A 16,250-nucleotide genomic window follows, 5' to 3' on the forward strand; every position below is an offset into this window, starting at 1 on the left:
GTTACACAGAGCAGGGTGCATTAGCCCACACCCAGAACAATGCCCATTAATATTCTGGAGCTATCTAACCCACAGCCTTTGGCTCTGCCTCCATCATTCTAACACAGCCTGAGAGAACTTCTCCCTAAACCAGGCCCTAGCCAGGCCCTCTGCAAACCTTACAGTACCCCACACTACTGTGCTCAGATTGAGTCAGCAACCACCTGGTACTCTCAACAATTTGCACCAATACTGCACTATCTGAGATCACTTTCAAACATGTTTCTCCTTTAAGTTTTAATCACAAAATGATGAAAGGCAACCTAACCCATCTGATCTCATTCTCTACTTCTGCCACTAATGACCCCACTCTCCACATCCCACTCATCTTCTGGAACCACAGCTCCAGGACTAAGCTTTTTTCCAGAATAGTCACTCTATTTCCAAGTCAGAAGTGAAATTTGGTTCACCCTTTACAGATGCTGATTCCCCCTCAACACTCTCAGATATGTAAGAACCATTCTGCTGGGCAAGCAAGGGAGGCTAACTCCTTCCTGGTTTTTCACCCCATAACTCTCCCCATCATGTAAAAGCTTCATGCTGCTTTGGGGAGTATGTTATTCATTTATTCTATCCTCTATTCTGTTTTGCTATCATCTATAATTCCCTACCTCATCCACTGAAGACTTGAGACCTGACTTAGTTTTTCTCTCAATCCCAATTTCTGCCAATTTTCTGGGAAATACAAAATATACAAAGAATTAAGAGCACAGCCTCAACATTCATATCATCTTAATTCCTGGACCCTTACTCATTTTATTCAATCACTCACATGTAGGATCTTATAATCACTTGAAATTGTTCCAGATGGGAAAAAACTGTCCAACAACTCTATGACCACAACTTCCTGACCATCTTCCAATTTCATGACCTCATTTCTACTCTTCAATGCCGAACAGACACTGACCTCAATTTTCTTCTAGCATATATAGCTTATGCCTCATTTCTCTTCCTGAACCTAATATACAGATATGAACTAACCTTAACTATTCTCTCAACTATTCAACATTCTCCTATTCCTTTCACCTTCAAATTCCCAACAGAGCTACCAAAAAAAAGCCCAATCCTAGTTCAATGTTGTAAACTGCTGACTCCACATCTACATTTCTAAGCACTGTGAGAGCAAAATCCTAAACCTTCATAGACTACTGCCACTACAGAGTTCTAGAGTCCAACCTCCATCACATACTCAGAACCATCTTACCAATCCTTTCACTTGATTAAGGTTCTTACCCTCAAATATTTGCCTCAACAACTACTTAAAAGCTTCCGTATTCTCTCCAAATTCTTAATATCTGCCTGCCTTTCATTCAACTATTGCCATCTCCAACTTTATCCAAAAAAAAAAAAAGGGGGGGGGAGGAGGGGGCAAATCTTCTGGGATGAAGCACCTTGATTTTCCAACCCCATATCTATAAAGACAGATACTTTCTTTCCTCAAGCTTCAAAGAATATTCTTCAAGGGAGGGTAAGTTCAAATTTACCACCACCCATTTTATCTGTTATCTCATAGCTTTTCAGTAACTTATTATTTCTGTAACCTCTCCTTCAGTATCGTCAATTAATCCCTTTCTACCAATCTCTTTGTCGTAGACTATAAACATGTTTAGGCATCTTTTGTTTTCAAAAACAATTCCCAGAACAAGCCCCACTCATCTCTGCCCAGTCTTTATAAAATTCATTTTTAAATTCTAAAAAAGTAATTCAAGGGGCATCTGGGTGGCTCAGTGGTTAAGCGTCTGCCTCCAGCTCAGGTCATGATCCTAGGGTCCTGGGATCAGCCTGGCCTGAGTCAGGCTCCCTGCTCAGCAGGAAGCCTGCTTCTTCCTCTCCCTCTCCCCTCGCTTGTGTTCCTACTCTCACTGCCTCTCTCTCTGTCTCTGTCAGATAGATAGATAGATAGATAGATAGATAGATAAATGATCTTTTTTAAAAAATTAATTCAAATTGACTTTTCCAACTCCCCCATCATTCATTTACTCATCAAAACTCAGCCATCTCTATCATTTTATTGAAATTATGTTTAATAAGGTCACTAATTTATCCTTAAAATATACTTAAGAATATATATTTATAATATGTAATTACAGTTTAATATAATGGACATTTTTCACTTATCATACTCGGCATCCCTACTACATGTCCACATTTGAAGTTACTGATTACTCCCAACTTTTGACTCTCCCCAATCTTTTGGATTCTACTATGCAGGTTCTCCTTAATTACTTTGATTATTCTCTTTCTTTGGGCTGCTCTTCCTCCATTCTATGCCATTAAGTGCTAGTGTTTCCCAGAAGTCCTATGTTAGCAGTTATCTGTTCTCCTCACTACACTCCCTCCCTGGCTGATCACATCTATTCCAGTAATTGCATTTACCCCATATCTAGTGATGTTTCTCACAGCTAATATATATAGCCTGGTCTCCTCCTCTAAGCTTTAAATAAATATATCCTATAGGTGCCTCAGCAATGTCCAAAACTGAATTCATCATACAGCCTGATGAAATGTCCATTTGTCTCATGCTGACTCACATATTTGATGACACCTCCATCTACCGTGTACCCAGTGTTATCCATCTGGACGTCATCCTCTTTCTCTCTCATTCCCTACAACTATTAAGTCCTACTTATTTTACTGCCCAAGTATTAATCGTATTTGCCCTTTCAACAATTGCTTGAACTAAGGCATTATTATTTTCATCTAAACTACTGCATATTATTAGTCTTTTAACTGAACTCCTGCTTCAGAATATTCCCTCTGAAATCCACCTTTCACAAAACCACAGCAATGACCTATTTAAAAACCCAATCTGGCCACAGGAGTTCTATCTCAAGACCTTCTATACCTTTCTATCTTCAAAGATAAATGTCACACAAGACCTTCTATAAACTTAACTCATGTCTAATGCTCTGGCCTCTTCTCTAACTAAACTCTAAATTACACTTTAAGCTCCAGCAAAACCTAACAGTATAGTTCATATCAGCTTCAGTATCCTTGTCCTTTTAATTTCTACTTGGAATATACTTACTATAATCATCTTCATGAACACAGAAACATCTACATATCCTTTGCAACTCAAATTGTCACTTTTAATAAGTTTCCAATGACTGCTCTTTTCCAGACTCTGAGTTAGATAATTGCCCTTTGTGATGCCATAATAATTTTATATACATATATACACCTAGAATGACACTGATTACACTTCTTTTTTAGGGGTTTTAAGGACTTTTCATGTTTCTGTAAGGAGAGACTGACTGGCCTCTTCAACATCCTTTTCTTCTTCTTCCCCAGGGAATGAGAATTTAACTAACTGGAAGTTTAGAATAAGGAAGCATGTTCAACTCAGCTCCTTGCTCTACCTTCAGGCTAAGAGACAACCTGCCTCTAAGAAGTTGAATGACTCATTTCCAGCTGTGACTGGATGAATAAATTTAATTCTGGGATACACATAAGAAAGCACATTTGGCTGCAGACCCATGCCAAATTCTTTACCTCAGTCTTACTACTCTATTTCTTTGCTACTCTTTACAGTAAAACTCCTAGAGTTATCTATATTCATTGTATCAAACTCTATCTTCCAATTTTCTCTTGAACCCTTTCCATCAGGCTTTCATACCTCCTTCTCTATCCAAGTTGCTCTTATCAATGTCATCAATGACCTCCATGTTGCCAAGCCCAATAGGATTCTCAGTCTTCATCTTGTTTGACCTCCATCCTTCTAACTACCCAGGCCAAACTTCTTGGAATCATCCACTTCTCTCTATACATTCCACATCAATCTATCATAGAGGCTATCATACATATGATAGAGGCTATCATACATAGCCTCTAACCAGTTCTCACTACCTGCACTGCTTCCACTCTGATCCAAGCCATGTATATTTCTTATCTGGATCACTGTAGTAGTCTCTTAGCTAATTTCTTTGCTTATACTCATGTGTCCCCACAGTGTACTCTCAATAGAACAGCCAGAGCAATCCTGTGAAATTTTAAGTCAGATCATGTTACTCCTTTGCTCAGAATCCTTCAGTGATTTCTCACATCACTCACAAGTAAAATCCTTAAATGATCTATGAAGCCTGACATGTTCTCATTCTCTGTGGTCTCCATGACTCTGTGCCCCTCTTACCCTTCTCACCAGTCATACCACTCCAGCCACTGGCTTCCTGTTATTTCTTAGACATGCTCCTGCTTCAGAACCTTTTAATGTACTGATGCACTCTTTGATATCCACATGCCTCACACTCTCCTTTCCTTCGAGCCTTTCATCTTCTCAAAGAGGCCTTCCCTGCCAATCCTATCTAATATTGCAGTCCCACCTCCAGCCCCGCCCCCAGATCTTTCCTACTCCCTGTTCTTTTTCATCTCCATAGCACTTAACCATGAGAGCAGAGAGCTTTGTCTATTTCATTTGCTGCCACAGGCACAAAATCACTTCCTTGGCTAAGAGTAGACATTAAAACACATTTGTTGACTGGATAAATGAAAAAACAAGTAAATGAGTACAATATTTTTATCTCTATCCACCTAACTCCCACCCCACTCTCCAAACTCAGAGGAGTAAGAGAGATGTATTACTTACAGCCTCCTTTAAATCCCAACATTGTTTCTATGTGCACATCATTAGATTGCCATTTTCTAGAAGGCAGGCACTGTGTCTTACTCATCTCTTTATTTTCAGTGCTTACCACAGTGCCTGACATATAGTGCTCAATAATATTCAATGAATTAATCAAAGATTGAAGAAATAAATGAATGTCAAAGTCAAATTCATTTCATTTCAAATTCATTTCAAACACTTGGGTACCCTCTTCCCCTCACTGTAACAAAACGAAAATTTTACTCCTTTCAATCTTATAAGCTATACTATAGAATCTACATAAATGTAACCCAACGACTTATATTTTTTATACCTACAATTCCAGTGGTCACATGATAGCTCTGAAGTAGGTAAAGACATGACCAAAAATTATTAATGTCTATTGTAAACACAAAATGTTCTTTTTAACTGGGCTAAATTAGGAAATTTTATTTGCATTTTTTAAGTTTTTAAAATAAAGTACTTTTAAAAATAATAAGCAATAAATCATTTATTTTGTATATATAATTTAATAAATATATTTTATTTAAATAGGTCAATTTAGTAAAGAAATTTAATAAAATTTAAATATTTTATACAAGTCTACTTATAATAAGAAATCTAGTTATGATAATTTTAAAATAGAAAATTTCAACACAGCAATTAAAAGGAAAAGATTTTCTGATCATCCAGACACTAAAAATTATCAAAGCCCTTCATAATCAAGTTTTTCACATTATCTTGTTTTATAACAAAAGAATAATGATTTGGTTAATTTCTGTTTAAAAGGCCAATATTTCACATACTAATATTTACCTGAGCTTCTCGAAGTTTTGCTGTAGTGCTTTGCTGAAGAGCTTGTTGTTCTTGATGCTGTTGCTTCGTTTTATCTAATTGATGCTGCAATTCTGAGGAATTTGTTACTATTTCCTTCAACTTAAAAAAAAATTGTAGATTGTCACCTCACAATTTAAAGGCATAATGCTATCATTCATAAGTATCTGGCATTACACTGTGGAAAACAGTATGGAGGTTCCTCAAAAAGTTGGAAATAGAGCTACTCTACAACCCAGCAATTGCACTTCTGGGTATTTATCCCAAAGATACAAATGTAGTGATCCAAAGAGGCACCTGCACCCCAAGGTTTATAGCAACAATGTCCACAATAGCCAAACTATGGAAAGAGCCCAGATGTCCATCAACAGATGAATGGATAAAGAAGATATGGTGTGTGTGTGTGTGTGTGTGTGTGTGTGTATGAATATTACTCAGCTATCAAAAAACGAAATCTTGCCATTTGCAACAACATGGATGGAATAGAGGGTATTATGCTAAGTGAAATAAATCAATCTAGAGAAAGCCAGTTATCATATGGTCTCACTGATATGTGAAATTTAAGAAACAAAACAGAGGATCATAGGGGAAGAGAGGAAAAAATAAAACAAGACGAAACCAGAGAGGGAGAGAAACCAGAGAGAGAGGAAACTGTAAGAGACTCTTAATCATAGGAAACAAACTGAGGGTTGCTGGAGGGGAGGTGGGCGGAGGGATGGGGTAGCTGGGTGATGGACATTAAGGAGGGCATGTGATGTAATAAGCTCTGGGTATAAGACTAATGAATCACAGGCCTGTACCTCTGAAACCAATAATACATTATATGTTGTTAATAAAAAAAAAAAAAATCTGGCATTACTTCAATTCTTAAAATTCTCAAGTCTGAAGAAAAAATCTAAATTCAGACAATATATAAAATCAACTTTAAAAGCAGTATCTCATTTCTTATGGAATCTTAATCTCATGATTATAAAACTATTCCTTAGGAATAGACTCTCATCCTAAGAACACAATTCTTTCCTAGGTTGGCATTTAGTTTATTACTGCTTTTTTGTATAGTAGTATGATCAAGGAATTGATTACATACAGATTTTTTGTAACAATAATCTAACACAGTATCAGTATTTTTTTTTTTTCTATAATATACTTATTTACTTTCTGGAAAAGAATGGGTTATCTATCATCTCTAAGATTCTAGATCTAGAAGAAAACCAGTTGATGAAGTTATAGATTTTAACTCTCAGTATTTGTTCAATTCTAGCGGAAGGCATAATTTAATTATAACTTCTACTTTAACCAAATAATAGTTACCATTTTTGACAACTGCATCTTTAATTACCATAGCATTCAATCTTATGCTTAAATTGCAAAAGCGAGAATCTTTAAATGCAAACTCAAAGTTTATATGCACCAAATATGTGACATTAAAGATCCTCACCAACTGTGTTCATGTTTCACTGATTTATTGGGAAGTTGTCCTTCCTGGGCAGGAAGACTCCTCCCCTTCAGCAGCCTAATAAAGGTTCACCCCCAGGGTCTTTCTTGCCTCAAGCTAAAAGAGTAGTCTTCTCAACACATTTTAATTGAGACTTTAGAGAATACAGTCACAACAAAATGACCTAATATAGTTAATAATAAGTGAGATTTTTTAGTAGGAAGAAATAAATGTCACAATTTAAAGTAAAAATGTCTAATTAAAGCTCTTAACAATTAAAAAATTAAACCATAATACTATTTAAGATGCCTCAAATCTATCAATAAACTTGCTATTATAAAGTAACTTGAAATGTTAGCTTACCTGTTCTTCCAAACGAGAAAGTTTGAGCTGTAGATCGGCCACTTGCTGTTCTTTATCCATCAACTTTTCACTTGAAAGTTGTCTCTGTTCCTTTAGCCTACCATGAGCTTCACCTAGCTGGCGCTCTGTCTCCAGAAGTTTGGTATGTAACTTTAAAAAAGAAAAAGAAAAGTTTGTGTAGTACATATGTGAGAACCCACACACACTCATCACCACCACGACCTACCTTTCTAAACAATATTTTCTTTTTTACCAGTATAGGTATAAACCTTAATTTTCATGTATTTGGGGGGAACCTAAGATTCAGCTGAATTTTAATCACATAAATTATGATGGATCACATAAAACTGAATAAACTTTACAGTTTTGGGGCTTTTTGTTGTCTTAAACAAACATACAGACAAAAATACAGTGGACCAAAGGCTCTTGTTTGGACTTGAGTGTCAGAATCACTTGAGGAGCTTAAAACAGTAAAATAAAATTTAAAAATCTGGATGCTCAAGGCAGGTAGGTGGCTTAGTCAGGTAAGCTTCTGACTCTGGATCTCAGCACAGGTCTTGATCTCAGGGTCATGAGTCCAATTAAAAAAGAAAAAAAATGAAGACAGTCAAGGTACACACTCAGACCTATTCCACAGTATTTTTTTTTTAATTTCATAGTGATTCTTGTTTTTTCATAATTGCAAACCACCACAATTAACTTATTACATTTGGGTATTGAATAGAGCACAAAGCATTCCCAAATTCTTGAATTAGTACATAATTTCTAAATAAAAGAGAAGATATTAGGTGTCCCTCATTCATTAACTTTAAAATTCCTACCCAGTTAAAACTAAAGGAGAGATTTCCCCTGAAATTAAGAACTATCACTCTCTTAAATTCTTTATTTTCTTTAATACTACCAGAAACAGTAGTCAGTTTCTCTTGGAGGAGGGGGAAGTTCCAGTATAAAAAGAAAAAAGTTTGTATTAATTTCAGAAGAATAACTGCAAAAGTGCTGGGAATATAGAACAAAAATGAGCTATAAGATATTTTAAAAAGTTGCAAGACATTTGGCAAGGTTTACACACTAAGAGTATTCCTAAACACCAGTCTCATAATACATGCAAATGCAAGTACCTCAGCAAAATTAAAAATTAATAACAAACATTCTGTACAATTGCCTTCAATCAAAACTATTTCTTTTAAATGCAAAAATATTAACAACCTATAGTCTCTGTGTCATATTTATACTTATATGCACTACACTTACATTTTTTTCCATAAAAATTCATAGTTGGTCAGGATAAAGCAAAGTTCTTTTATTTTTTTAAAAGATTTTATTTATTTATTTGTCGGAGAGAAAGAGCATAAGCATGGGGATCAGCAGGCAGAGGGAGAAGCAGGCTCCCCACTGAGCGGTAGCCCAACACAGGTCTCTATCCCAGAACCCTGAGATCATGACCCGAGTCGAAGGCAGACGTTTAACTGACTGAGCCACCCAGGCGTCCTAGGATAAAACAAAGTTCTATCAGAAAAGTGGACACCCACTATTTTCTTATGCTATGAAACAATCTGTGGCTATTAGAATATACTCTATCCTTAATAATGAAAACCAAAGTTAATTTTTAAAGTAAAAAACATGTTTCCATCTAACTAAAACAAGAATCGGTACCAGTTAAAAAGAATGCATTTATTTTATTCTTGTCCTTAGCCAGCACGCTAACATCTTTCTCCTTTTTTAATTTATTTTTCTTTTTATTCCTCTTCTTTTTTTTTAAGATTTATTTATTTATTTGACAGAGAGAGAGAGCCCAAGTAGGCAGAAAGGCAGACAGAGAGAGAGGGGAAAGCAGGCCCCCTGCCAAGCAGAGAGCCCGATGCAGGACTCAATCCCAGGACCCTGAGACCATGACCTGAGCGGAAGGCAGAGGCTTAACCCACTGAGCCACCCAGGCGCCCGTTTATTCCTCTTCTTAATATGCAGTGGATTAGCTCTACAAAGTAAATCCCAAACCTTCTCCTTCGTACTACAATAATTAGGAACAATCTTGATATGTAAAAGCAAATGAGGCCTTCAAGGTTAATTCGTATTTCAAACACCCAAATTGAATGATCTCTTATAAACAGGCATCATCCATGTCTAGTTCTTAAACTTGCTGGATAAGAATCTCCGGCTTATGAAGAGACAGAAACTCCAATTATAAAATAAGTCACAGAGATGAAAAGTATAGCATAGCAAATGCGGTCAATAATACTGTAATAACAAGGTAGAGTGACAAATGGTGACTACACTCACTATGATAAGCATTCAGTAATGTACAGAATTGTCAAATCACTAGTTGTACGCACACCAAAAAATAATACAGAAGAATCTCCTGATATCACTGTTAATGCAAAGCACATATAATCAGACTCCTTCCATGTAAGTTTAGATTTAATACATTTTATCTAAATCCCAGAAACCCATGTTTTCCTAACAAGAATCAGATGATGTTCAGCTTCAGAAAACCTTAGAAATCACTTGCCAAAAAGTAACACTTCAAAGAGCAGCAGTTTTCAAATTCAACTGCATAATATAATTACAGGAAAAACATTTGAATATGCCAGTGCCCAGGACTATGCCAGAGATTATGATTTAATTGGACCAAGGGTGATGCCTTCATACTGTTAATTTTTTTAATTTAAATTAAATTTAATCTCCCCAGGTGATTCTGATGTGCAGACAGAACTGAGAACCAAACAAATTAAAGAGAACTATTGCTCTGAATTGTAGATTTACTAAAGGGGTAAGAAAAAGGGATGTGTACTATAAATAACTTTGTCATTCAATACTATACAATTACTGATAAATCCCTGATCTTTGATTAAAAAAAAAAAGAATCTCAAAAAAGGGTGTCTAAGGTTGGGAGCAGGCCAAAATTACTTAAACAATGATGTCTATGCCATTTTAGAGTAAACATGTTAAAGAAAAAGAGGTTAAATCAAGAGTAAAAATAGTAAACACTGGAATTATTAATAGAATGGTCTACCCTAAAATCACAATCATTTTGAGTATACTCTATACCATATACCATATATATATACCATATACTCTAGAGTATATGGTATATACTCTAGAGTAAATTCAGTTTGTACACCTATATACATAATTCTTTACTCATTACACTCCTAACAATATTTACTAATTACCAAGCCCTACTCTAAATCAAAATATTAACTATATGTACAGCCTTATGAATAAGATTCCATTATTACCCATATTAGAGACAAGTAAACAAGCTCAGGTTAAATACTGTGCCTGAGATCACACAGCTTGTAAGCCACAGAACTGGAGCTCAGGCAGCTGGTTTCTAAATCCAATATGCTGGGGCGCCTGGGGGGCTCAATCAGTTAAGTGTCTGCCATGGGTTCAGGTCAGGATCCAGGGGGCCCACGATCAAGTCCTGAGTCAGGCTCCTTGCTCACAATGGGGAGTCTACTTCTCCCGCTCTCTCTGCCCCTCCCACTTGCTTGTGCTTTCTCTTTTCTCTTGCAAATAAATAAAATCTTTAAAATAAATAATTAAATCCACTGTGCTATTCAAGATGTATGTTAAATAAATTTTTAAAAATTAAAATGATGACACCCAACCTTTTCATTATGTATCATTATCTACACATCTGTGGCTATTTTAGAACTGCTCATAAACACAAAAATGAAGAATATACACTGTTGGGGCACCTGGGTGGCTCAGTGGGTTAAAGTCTCTGCCTTAGCTCAGGTCATGATCCCAGGGTCCTGGGATTGAGCCCCACATCAGGCTCTCTGCTCCACGGGGAGGTTGCTTTCTCCTCTCTCTCTGCCTGCCTCTCTGCCTACTTGTGATCTCTGTCAAATAAATAAATAAAATATTTTTAAAAAAAAATAGAATATACACTGCTTTGTCTTTAAGTCCTTTGTTGACAGTTGCCACTATCTACTTTTGTCATACCAAAAGGGGTGCTAAGGATACAATGGAGAGCAAAACAAAACCAGTTCATGCCTACACTCTTTGAGGTTAGATATTTTTATATTATTGGTTTAACCATAATTATATTTGGAAAATTAAGTAACCAAAAAAAAAAAAAAAAAAAAAAAGAGAGAGAAAAGAATTTCTAAAGAATGATCAACAATTTAATTACAATTAACTAATATATGTTGAGTACCTACCATTTGCCAGGTACCATCCTAAGCAATTTATAGGTATAAATTCATAAACACTTCACAACAATACTATATGATAGGTGCTAACATCTCTTTCTTATTAAGGAAAACTGAAATGAAATTAAAGGAACTGAAATCTGACTCAAATTTGTCAATTATGAAAATTAAGAGTTAATTCTTTTAAATGACAGTATTTTTTAATGAACTATATTATGATCAAGTAACTATCAAGCACACTAAGAAACCATAGGAGGAATTATAATAAATAAAAGTAACATCTCTTACTTGATTAACTTCACTTTGGAGTTGTAACCCGTGCTGGTCTTTTTCTTCTCTCTGCTGTTGGAGCTGTTTAAACTCAGCCTTCAGATGCTGGTATTTGGTCTCCACCTCTGATAGTTCTTCTTTGAGCTTTTGTGTAGTTTCCCCCTTTTCACCTAGTTCTGCCTGTATTCTCTGCAGGGAGGTTTCAGATGCAGATAATCTTGACTGAAGCTGCTGACAATCTAAGTCTTTTTGATGAAGGCTTGCTTGTATATTCTTTTTACTCACACATTCTTCATTATGTTTCTCCTCTAACTGAGTAAACTCCAGTTCTTTCTTCAGCAACTTTTCAGACAAGTTCTGAAATATCAATATAAAAATTTCCTTTGCTAATATTTATAATTATTCTAATTATTCAATCTGTATAGTAGTATCAACAAAATTAGTCAAAATTGCAATATAAAAACAGTGAAAATACTCTAGCCAAAAAGGATTAAATTATTACATCCTAACTTATTTTATTATTGGCCCACTTCACTAAGTTCTACAAATGTAACTTAAGAATTATCAACAAAATTTTGACATAAAATATAACAATGAAATCTAGTAGATTCTTCAGGGTATAGAACATATTTATATTCTCCCATCTGAGTTAAATACTAAAACTACCTCCTATCATCAAAAGTTATTTTGGGGGCGCCTGGGTGGCTCAGTGGGTTGGGCCGCTGCCTTCGGCTCGGGTCATGATCTCGGGGTCCTGGGATCGAGTCCCGCGTCGGGCTCTCTGCTCGACAGGGAGCCTGCTTCAGAGAGCCTGCTTCCCTCTCTCTCTCTCTCTCTGCCTACCTCTCTGTCTACTTGTGATCTCTCTCTGTCAAATAAATAAATACAATCTTTAAAAAAAAAAAAAGTTATTTTGAATAAAAAATACAATGGCAATTCTGATTTGGGGTGTTGTAATTTCATAGTTGATAACAGCTTTAGCATAACAATACTATTCACTGCTTTAGTATGCAGATTCATGATTCTTTATTTTTGCTCTTCTTGATAAAGACCAGTTTTAAGAGTCATAAGTTTAAGATTAACTCGAATTTCTTTCTACCTGTGTAAAAACAGTGATTTAAAAATAATTTACCTGCCTTATATTTTGTTATTTTACTCAATATTATCAAGTACAAAATATAAAAATGACACCTCCAATCAAAGATCTAGATCAACCAGCCTAATCAAATGTCAAAATCTGGTTTCAGTGAATTGTTCCATACACATAACACATGGATCAGAACTCTGACTCAATTCTATAAGAAAGATAGCTAGGATAGGAAGCCATTATAAGCATCTAATGACTTAATCTGTGGACATTATATTCAATTTTTATATGCAGAGTGCTAGAAGGGGATAATACAGGACAATCAAAGCCTCTGGTCTTTAAACAGATTATAATCCAAATGAAACACACACATTTAAAAAAACAGTTTCTAAGAGGAAGTTAAAACATAATGAGCAAAATGAAGCAAAATTCATTTTTCAAGCAAAAATGAATTAATACAAAAACTCTCAAATTTAAGTATATAATTTTTTTTAAAAATAGAGCAAAGTAAGGTGGGGCTTACAATGACTTAAAAAGAAGTTTGAACTTAGTAAAGTGGTGAGAGGAGTTAAATAATATGTATGCATGAATCATGCCATGTCATTCAAAAAGACACAAAAATATAAAGACACAAGGGAACGGAAAAACAAGCTGCACCCAGGGAAGAGCAAACACTATTACCTCAAAGGAAGTAATAAGTCTAGCTGCCAAAGTGGGGAAGTTAGCCATAAAGGTTCTTGAACATTTGTCTGAGAAAAGGTACATTATTATAGGTTATCAAGCACAAATATACTATCCTGAAAGATGCTTTAAGTATATGTAAGAGAGACACTCAGAGCTGTCCTGCAACTTTTTATTTTTTTTGTCCTGCAACTTTTTTTTTTTTAATAATTTTTTTTATTTTTTATAAACATATATTTTTATCCCCAGGGGTACAGGTCTGTGAATCACCAGGTTTACACACTTCACAGCACTCACCACAGCACATACCCTCCCCAATATCCATAACCCCACCCCCCTCTCCCAACCCCCTCCCCCCATCAACCCTCAGTTTGTTTTGTGAGATTAAGAGTCACTTATGGTTTGTCTCCCTCCCAATTCCATCTTGTTTCATTTACTCTTCTCCTACCCCCTCAACCCCCCATGTTGCATCTCCTCTCCCTCATATCAGGGAGATCATATGATAGTTGTCTTTCTCCGATTGACTTATTTCGCTAAGCGTCCTGCAACTTTTTAAAGAATATTCTAAGTTACTGAATTTCATGAATGCCACCATGTTCACATATACTAAGAACTGGGCAGGATACAATTTTAAAACATGCTGCAAAAACTTAAGGCTAGTAATGAGTAAATGAGTCTTCTTTTCCACAGGCTTAGAGTGTGACCAAGTATCCCCATCAGTTCACACACAGATGACTCCCCAGACAGCTTCAACCTTTAAGAAATAAGGTATATAACAACCGCAGATTATTTAAAATTTCCTTGTCCTAAAAAATGAATCAAAATTTCCCTGGCTTTATGGCACAAATGAGAAATAATTAAATTTTCTTTAAAAGAACCTAAACTACTTTCTTTCTCTTTAAAAGACTTAATCCACTCACACTACATGCAGAAGGCTAACTGTTTATTTAGTATCATAAATTTTCATTCTTGTTATGGTCTTCCCATGAAATCTGAAGCAAAATAGTATGATGAATACATGGTGTTTTGAAGATTGACTTAAGGACAGTTAGAGTCCCTACAAAAAATGATAATTGTGCTTTCACTTTTCCAATAATTCTTACAACAAAATATGAAATACATTATCATCCCACTCTCCGGATGAAGAAGCAAAAGCCTGAAAGAACCTGATATGACTTGGCCAAATGGCACAGTCATGTATTATGATTCCAAGTCCAATAAATTTTTACAACACAATTTAGAAACAGTGAGTCAATTCATGCTCCCCCAAAAATACCTTATTCAAGTTTAAATTCTAAAATGACTGTGAGGGGGCACCTGAGTGGCTCAGTCAGTTCAGGGTCCAACTGTTAGTTTTGGCTCACATCATGATCTCAGGGTCATGGAATGAAGCCCTGTGTCAAGCTCTGTGCTGGGCATGGAGCCTGCTTAAGATTCTCTCCCTCCCTCTCTCTCTGTCCCTCCCCTTCTCCCTCTCTCTCAAAAATAATTTTTTTTTAAATTATTGTTAAGCCTAACTCATAACAAATTATCATTTGGGTAAGCAAAATTCCTTCCTTCCAAACGTCCAGTCCTCTTGATTTCCTCACCTATCGTTCATTCAACAGATTATCTTACAGAGACAATTTCCCTGTATCAGAATCCATTTTTCACTTGTTACTTACCCAGGTAATGAGAATGAATATAAAAAGATAGCATTTTTTTAATGCTTGCTGGCTTACAAAGTAGTTTCAGGGATCTCATCTTATTTGTTCTTCAAAAGAGCTTGGTGAGAAAGAACAAACTCAACTACTTACTATAGCTTTCCAACATCTCATATTCTTTTGTGCTCTCACATGTTCCCGTGTCTTTTGCATATCTAGCTCTCAAAATGAATTGCCATTAACCCTGCTGCCACATGAAATGTTTCTTAGCATCCCTGAAAACTAAGCTAAAAAGTTATGTCTTCTAAAAAATTCTTTCCTGATTTACTAGACAGTAAGTTAGGAAAACTTCCACCTTGACCTTGACTTAACCCTGTGTCACACTTAGCAAATAAAAACAAAAACAACAAACATTGACCGAGGTACTTACGAAAATCTATTAATTTATTTAAGATACATATCACTCCTAAGAGGCAAATGGGCCTAAGCCTAAGAGGCAAGTATCTCTTAGCAGAAGAGGAAAAAAACTTGGGAGAAGCTGTCACAATCGGTCCGTGGCAAAGCTGGGACTTTGACATGACTTTGACCACTGTACTACACTGTTCCTCAGTATGCCACTTTGTAATACAGTGATAATACACAGCAACAGAACTGCTAGCCTATCTGGCTCTTGCTTTGGACTGTGAGCACCTTAACACTAGCACTGTTGGAAAGGGAAAAGTAATAAAGGATGAAAAAGGGGTGAGAGGTGAAATCCAAAAAATAACTCAGTCTCTTACAATGACCTATATTAGTAGCTTTAAATAAACAATTGATCTGCTCAGAATTTATATAAAAATAGTTAATTAAACAGAGTTGCAGAATTGTGTTTAGAGTACTATTCTTATTAGAAGCTAAAAAGGAAGTTTCTTCAATATCCCCCTTTTAATTTTTCAAAAAACAGTAATTACAAAACACTGATCAAATGCTGAAGATTTTGACATTAGCACAAAAGCAATTATTTTTGCCATTCATTAGGTATTAAAATATTATCTATCCACCATGATGCTGTCATGACCCACAAAAATTGCACAAGGCATTTTATGTAATGGCCTTCATAAGACCATATGCAAAGATTTCCAAATTCAAAACACATGGATATCATTACTGTCAACAATTA

At 35.7% G+C, this 16,250-nt stretch overlaps 1 protein-coding gene across 3 annotated transcripts in view; it reads right to left on the reverse strand.

Annotated features, from left to right (window-relative positions):
• EEA1 (early endosome antigen 1) overlaps positions 1-16,250 on the reverse strand; it is a 123,974-nt gene that overhangs the window by 42,474 nt on the left and 65,250 nt on the right. For all 3 annotated transcript variants that reach the window (XM_047740758.1, XM_047740757.1, XM_047740755.1), the window contains 3 exons: positions 11,699-12,037; positions 7,251-7,400; positions 5,435-5,554 (listed from right to left, as the gene is read on the reverse strand). In XM_047740758.1, the coding sequence (XP_047596714.1) occupies positions 5,435-5,554; positions 7,251-7,400; positions 11,699-12,037 (609 nt within the window). The remainder of the gene's footprint in view (positions 1-5,434; positions 5,555-7,250; positions 7,401-11,698; positions 12,038-16,250) is intronic.

Source organism: Lutra lutra, chromosome 8 (assembly GCF_902655055.1).
Source record: "Lutra lutra chromosome 8, mLutLut1.2, whole genome shotgun sequence".
In the NCBI taxonomy this organism is placed as follows: Eukaryota; Metazoa; Chordata; class Mammalia; order Carnivora; family Mustelidae; genus Lutra; species Lutra lutra.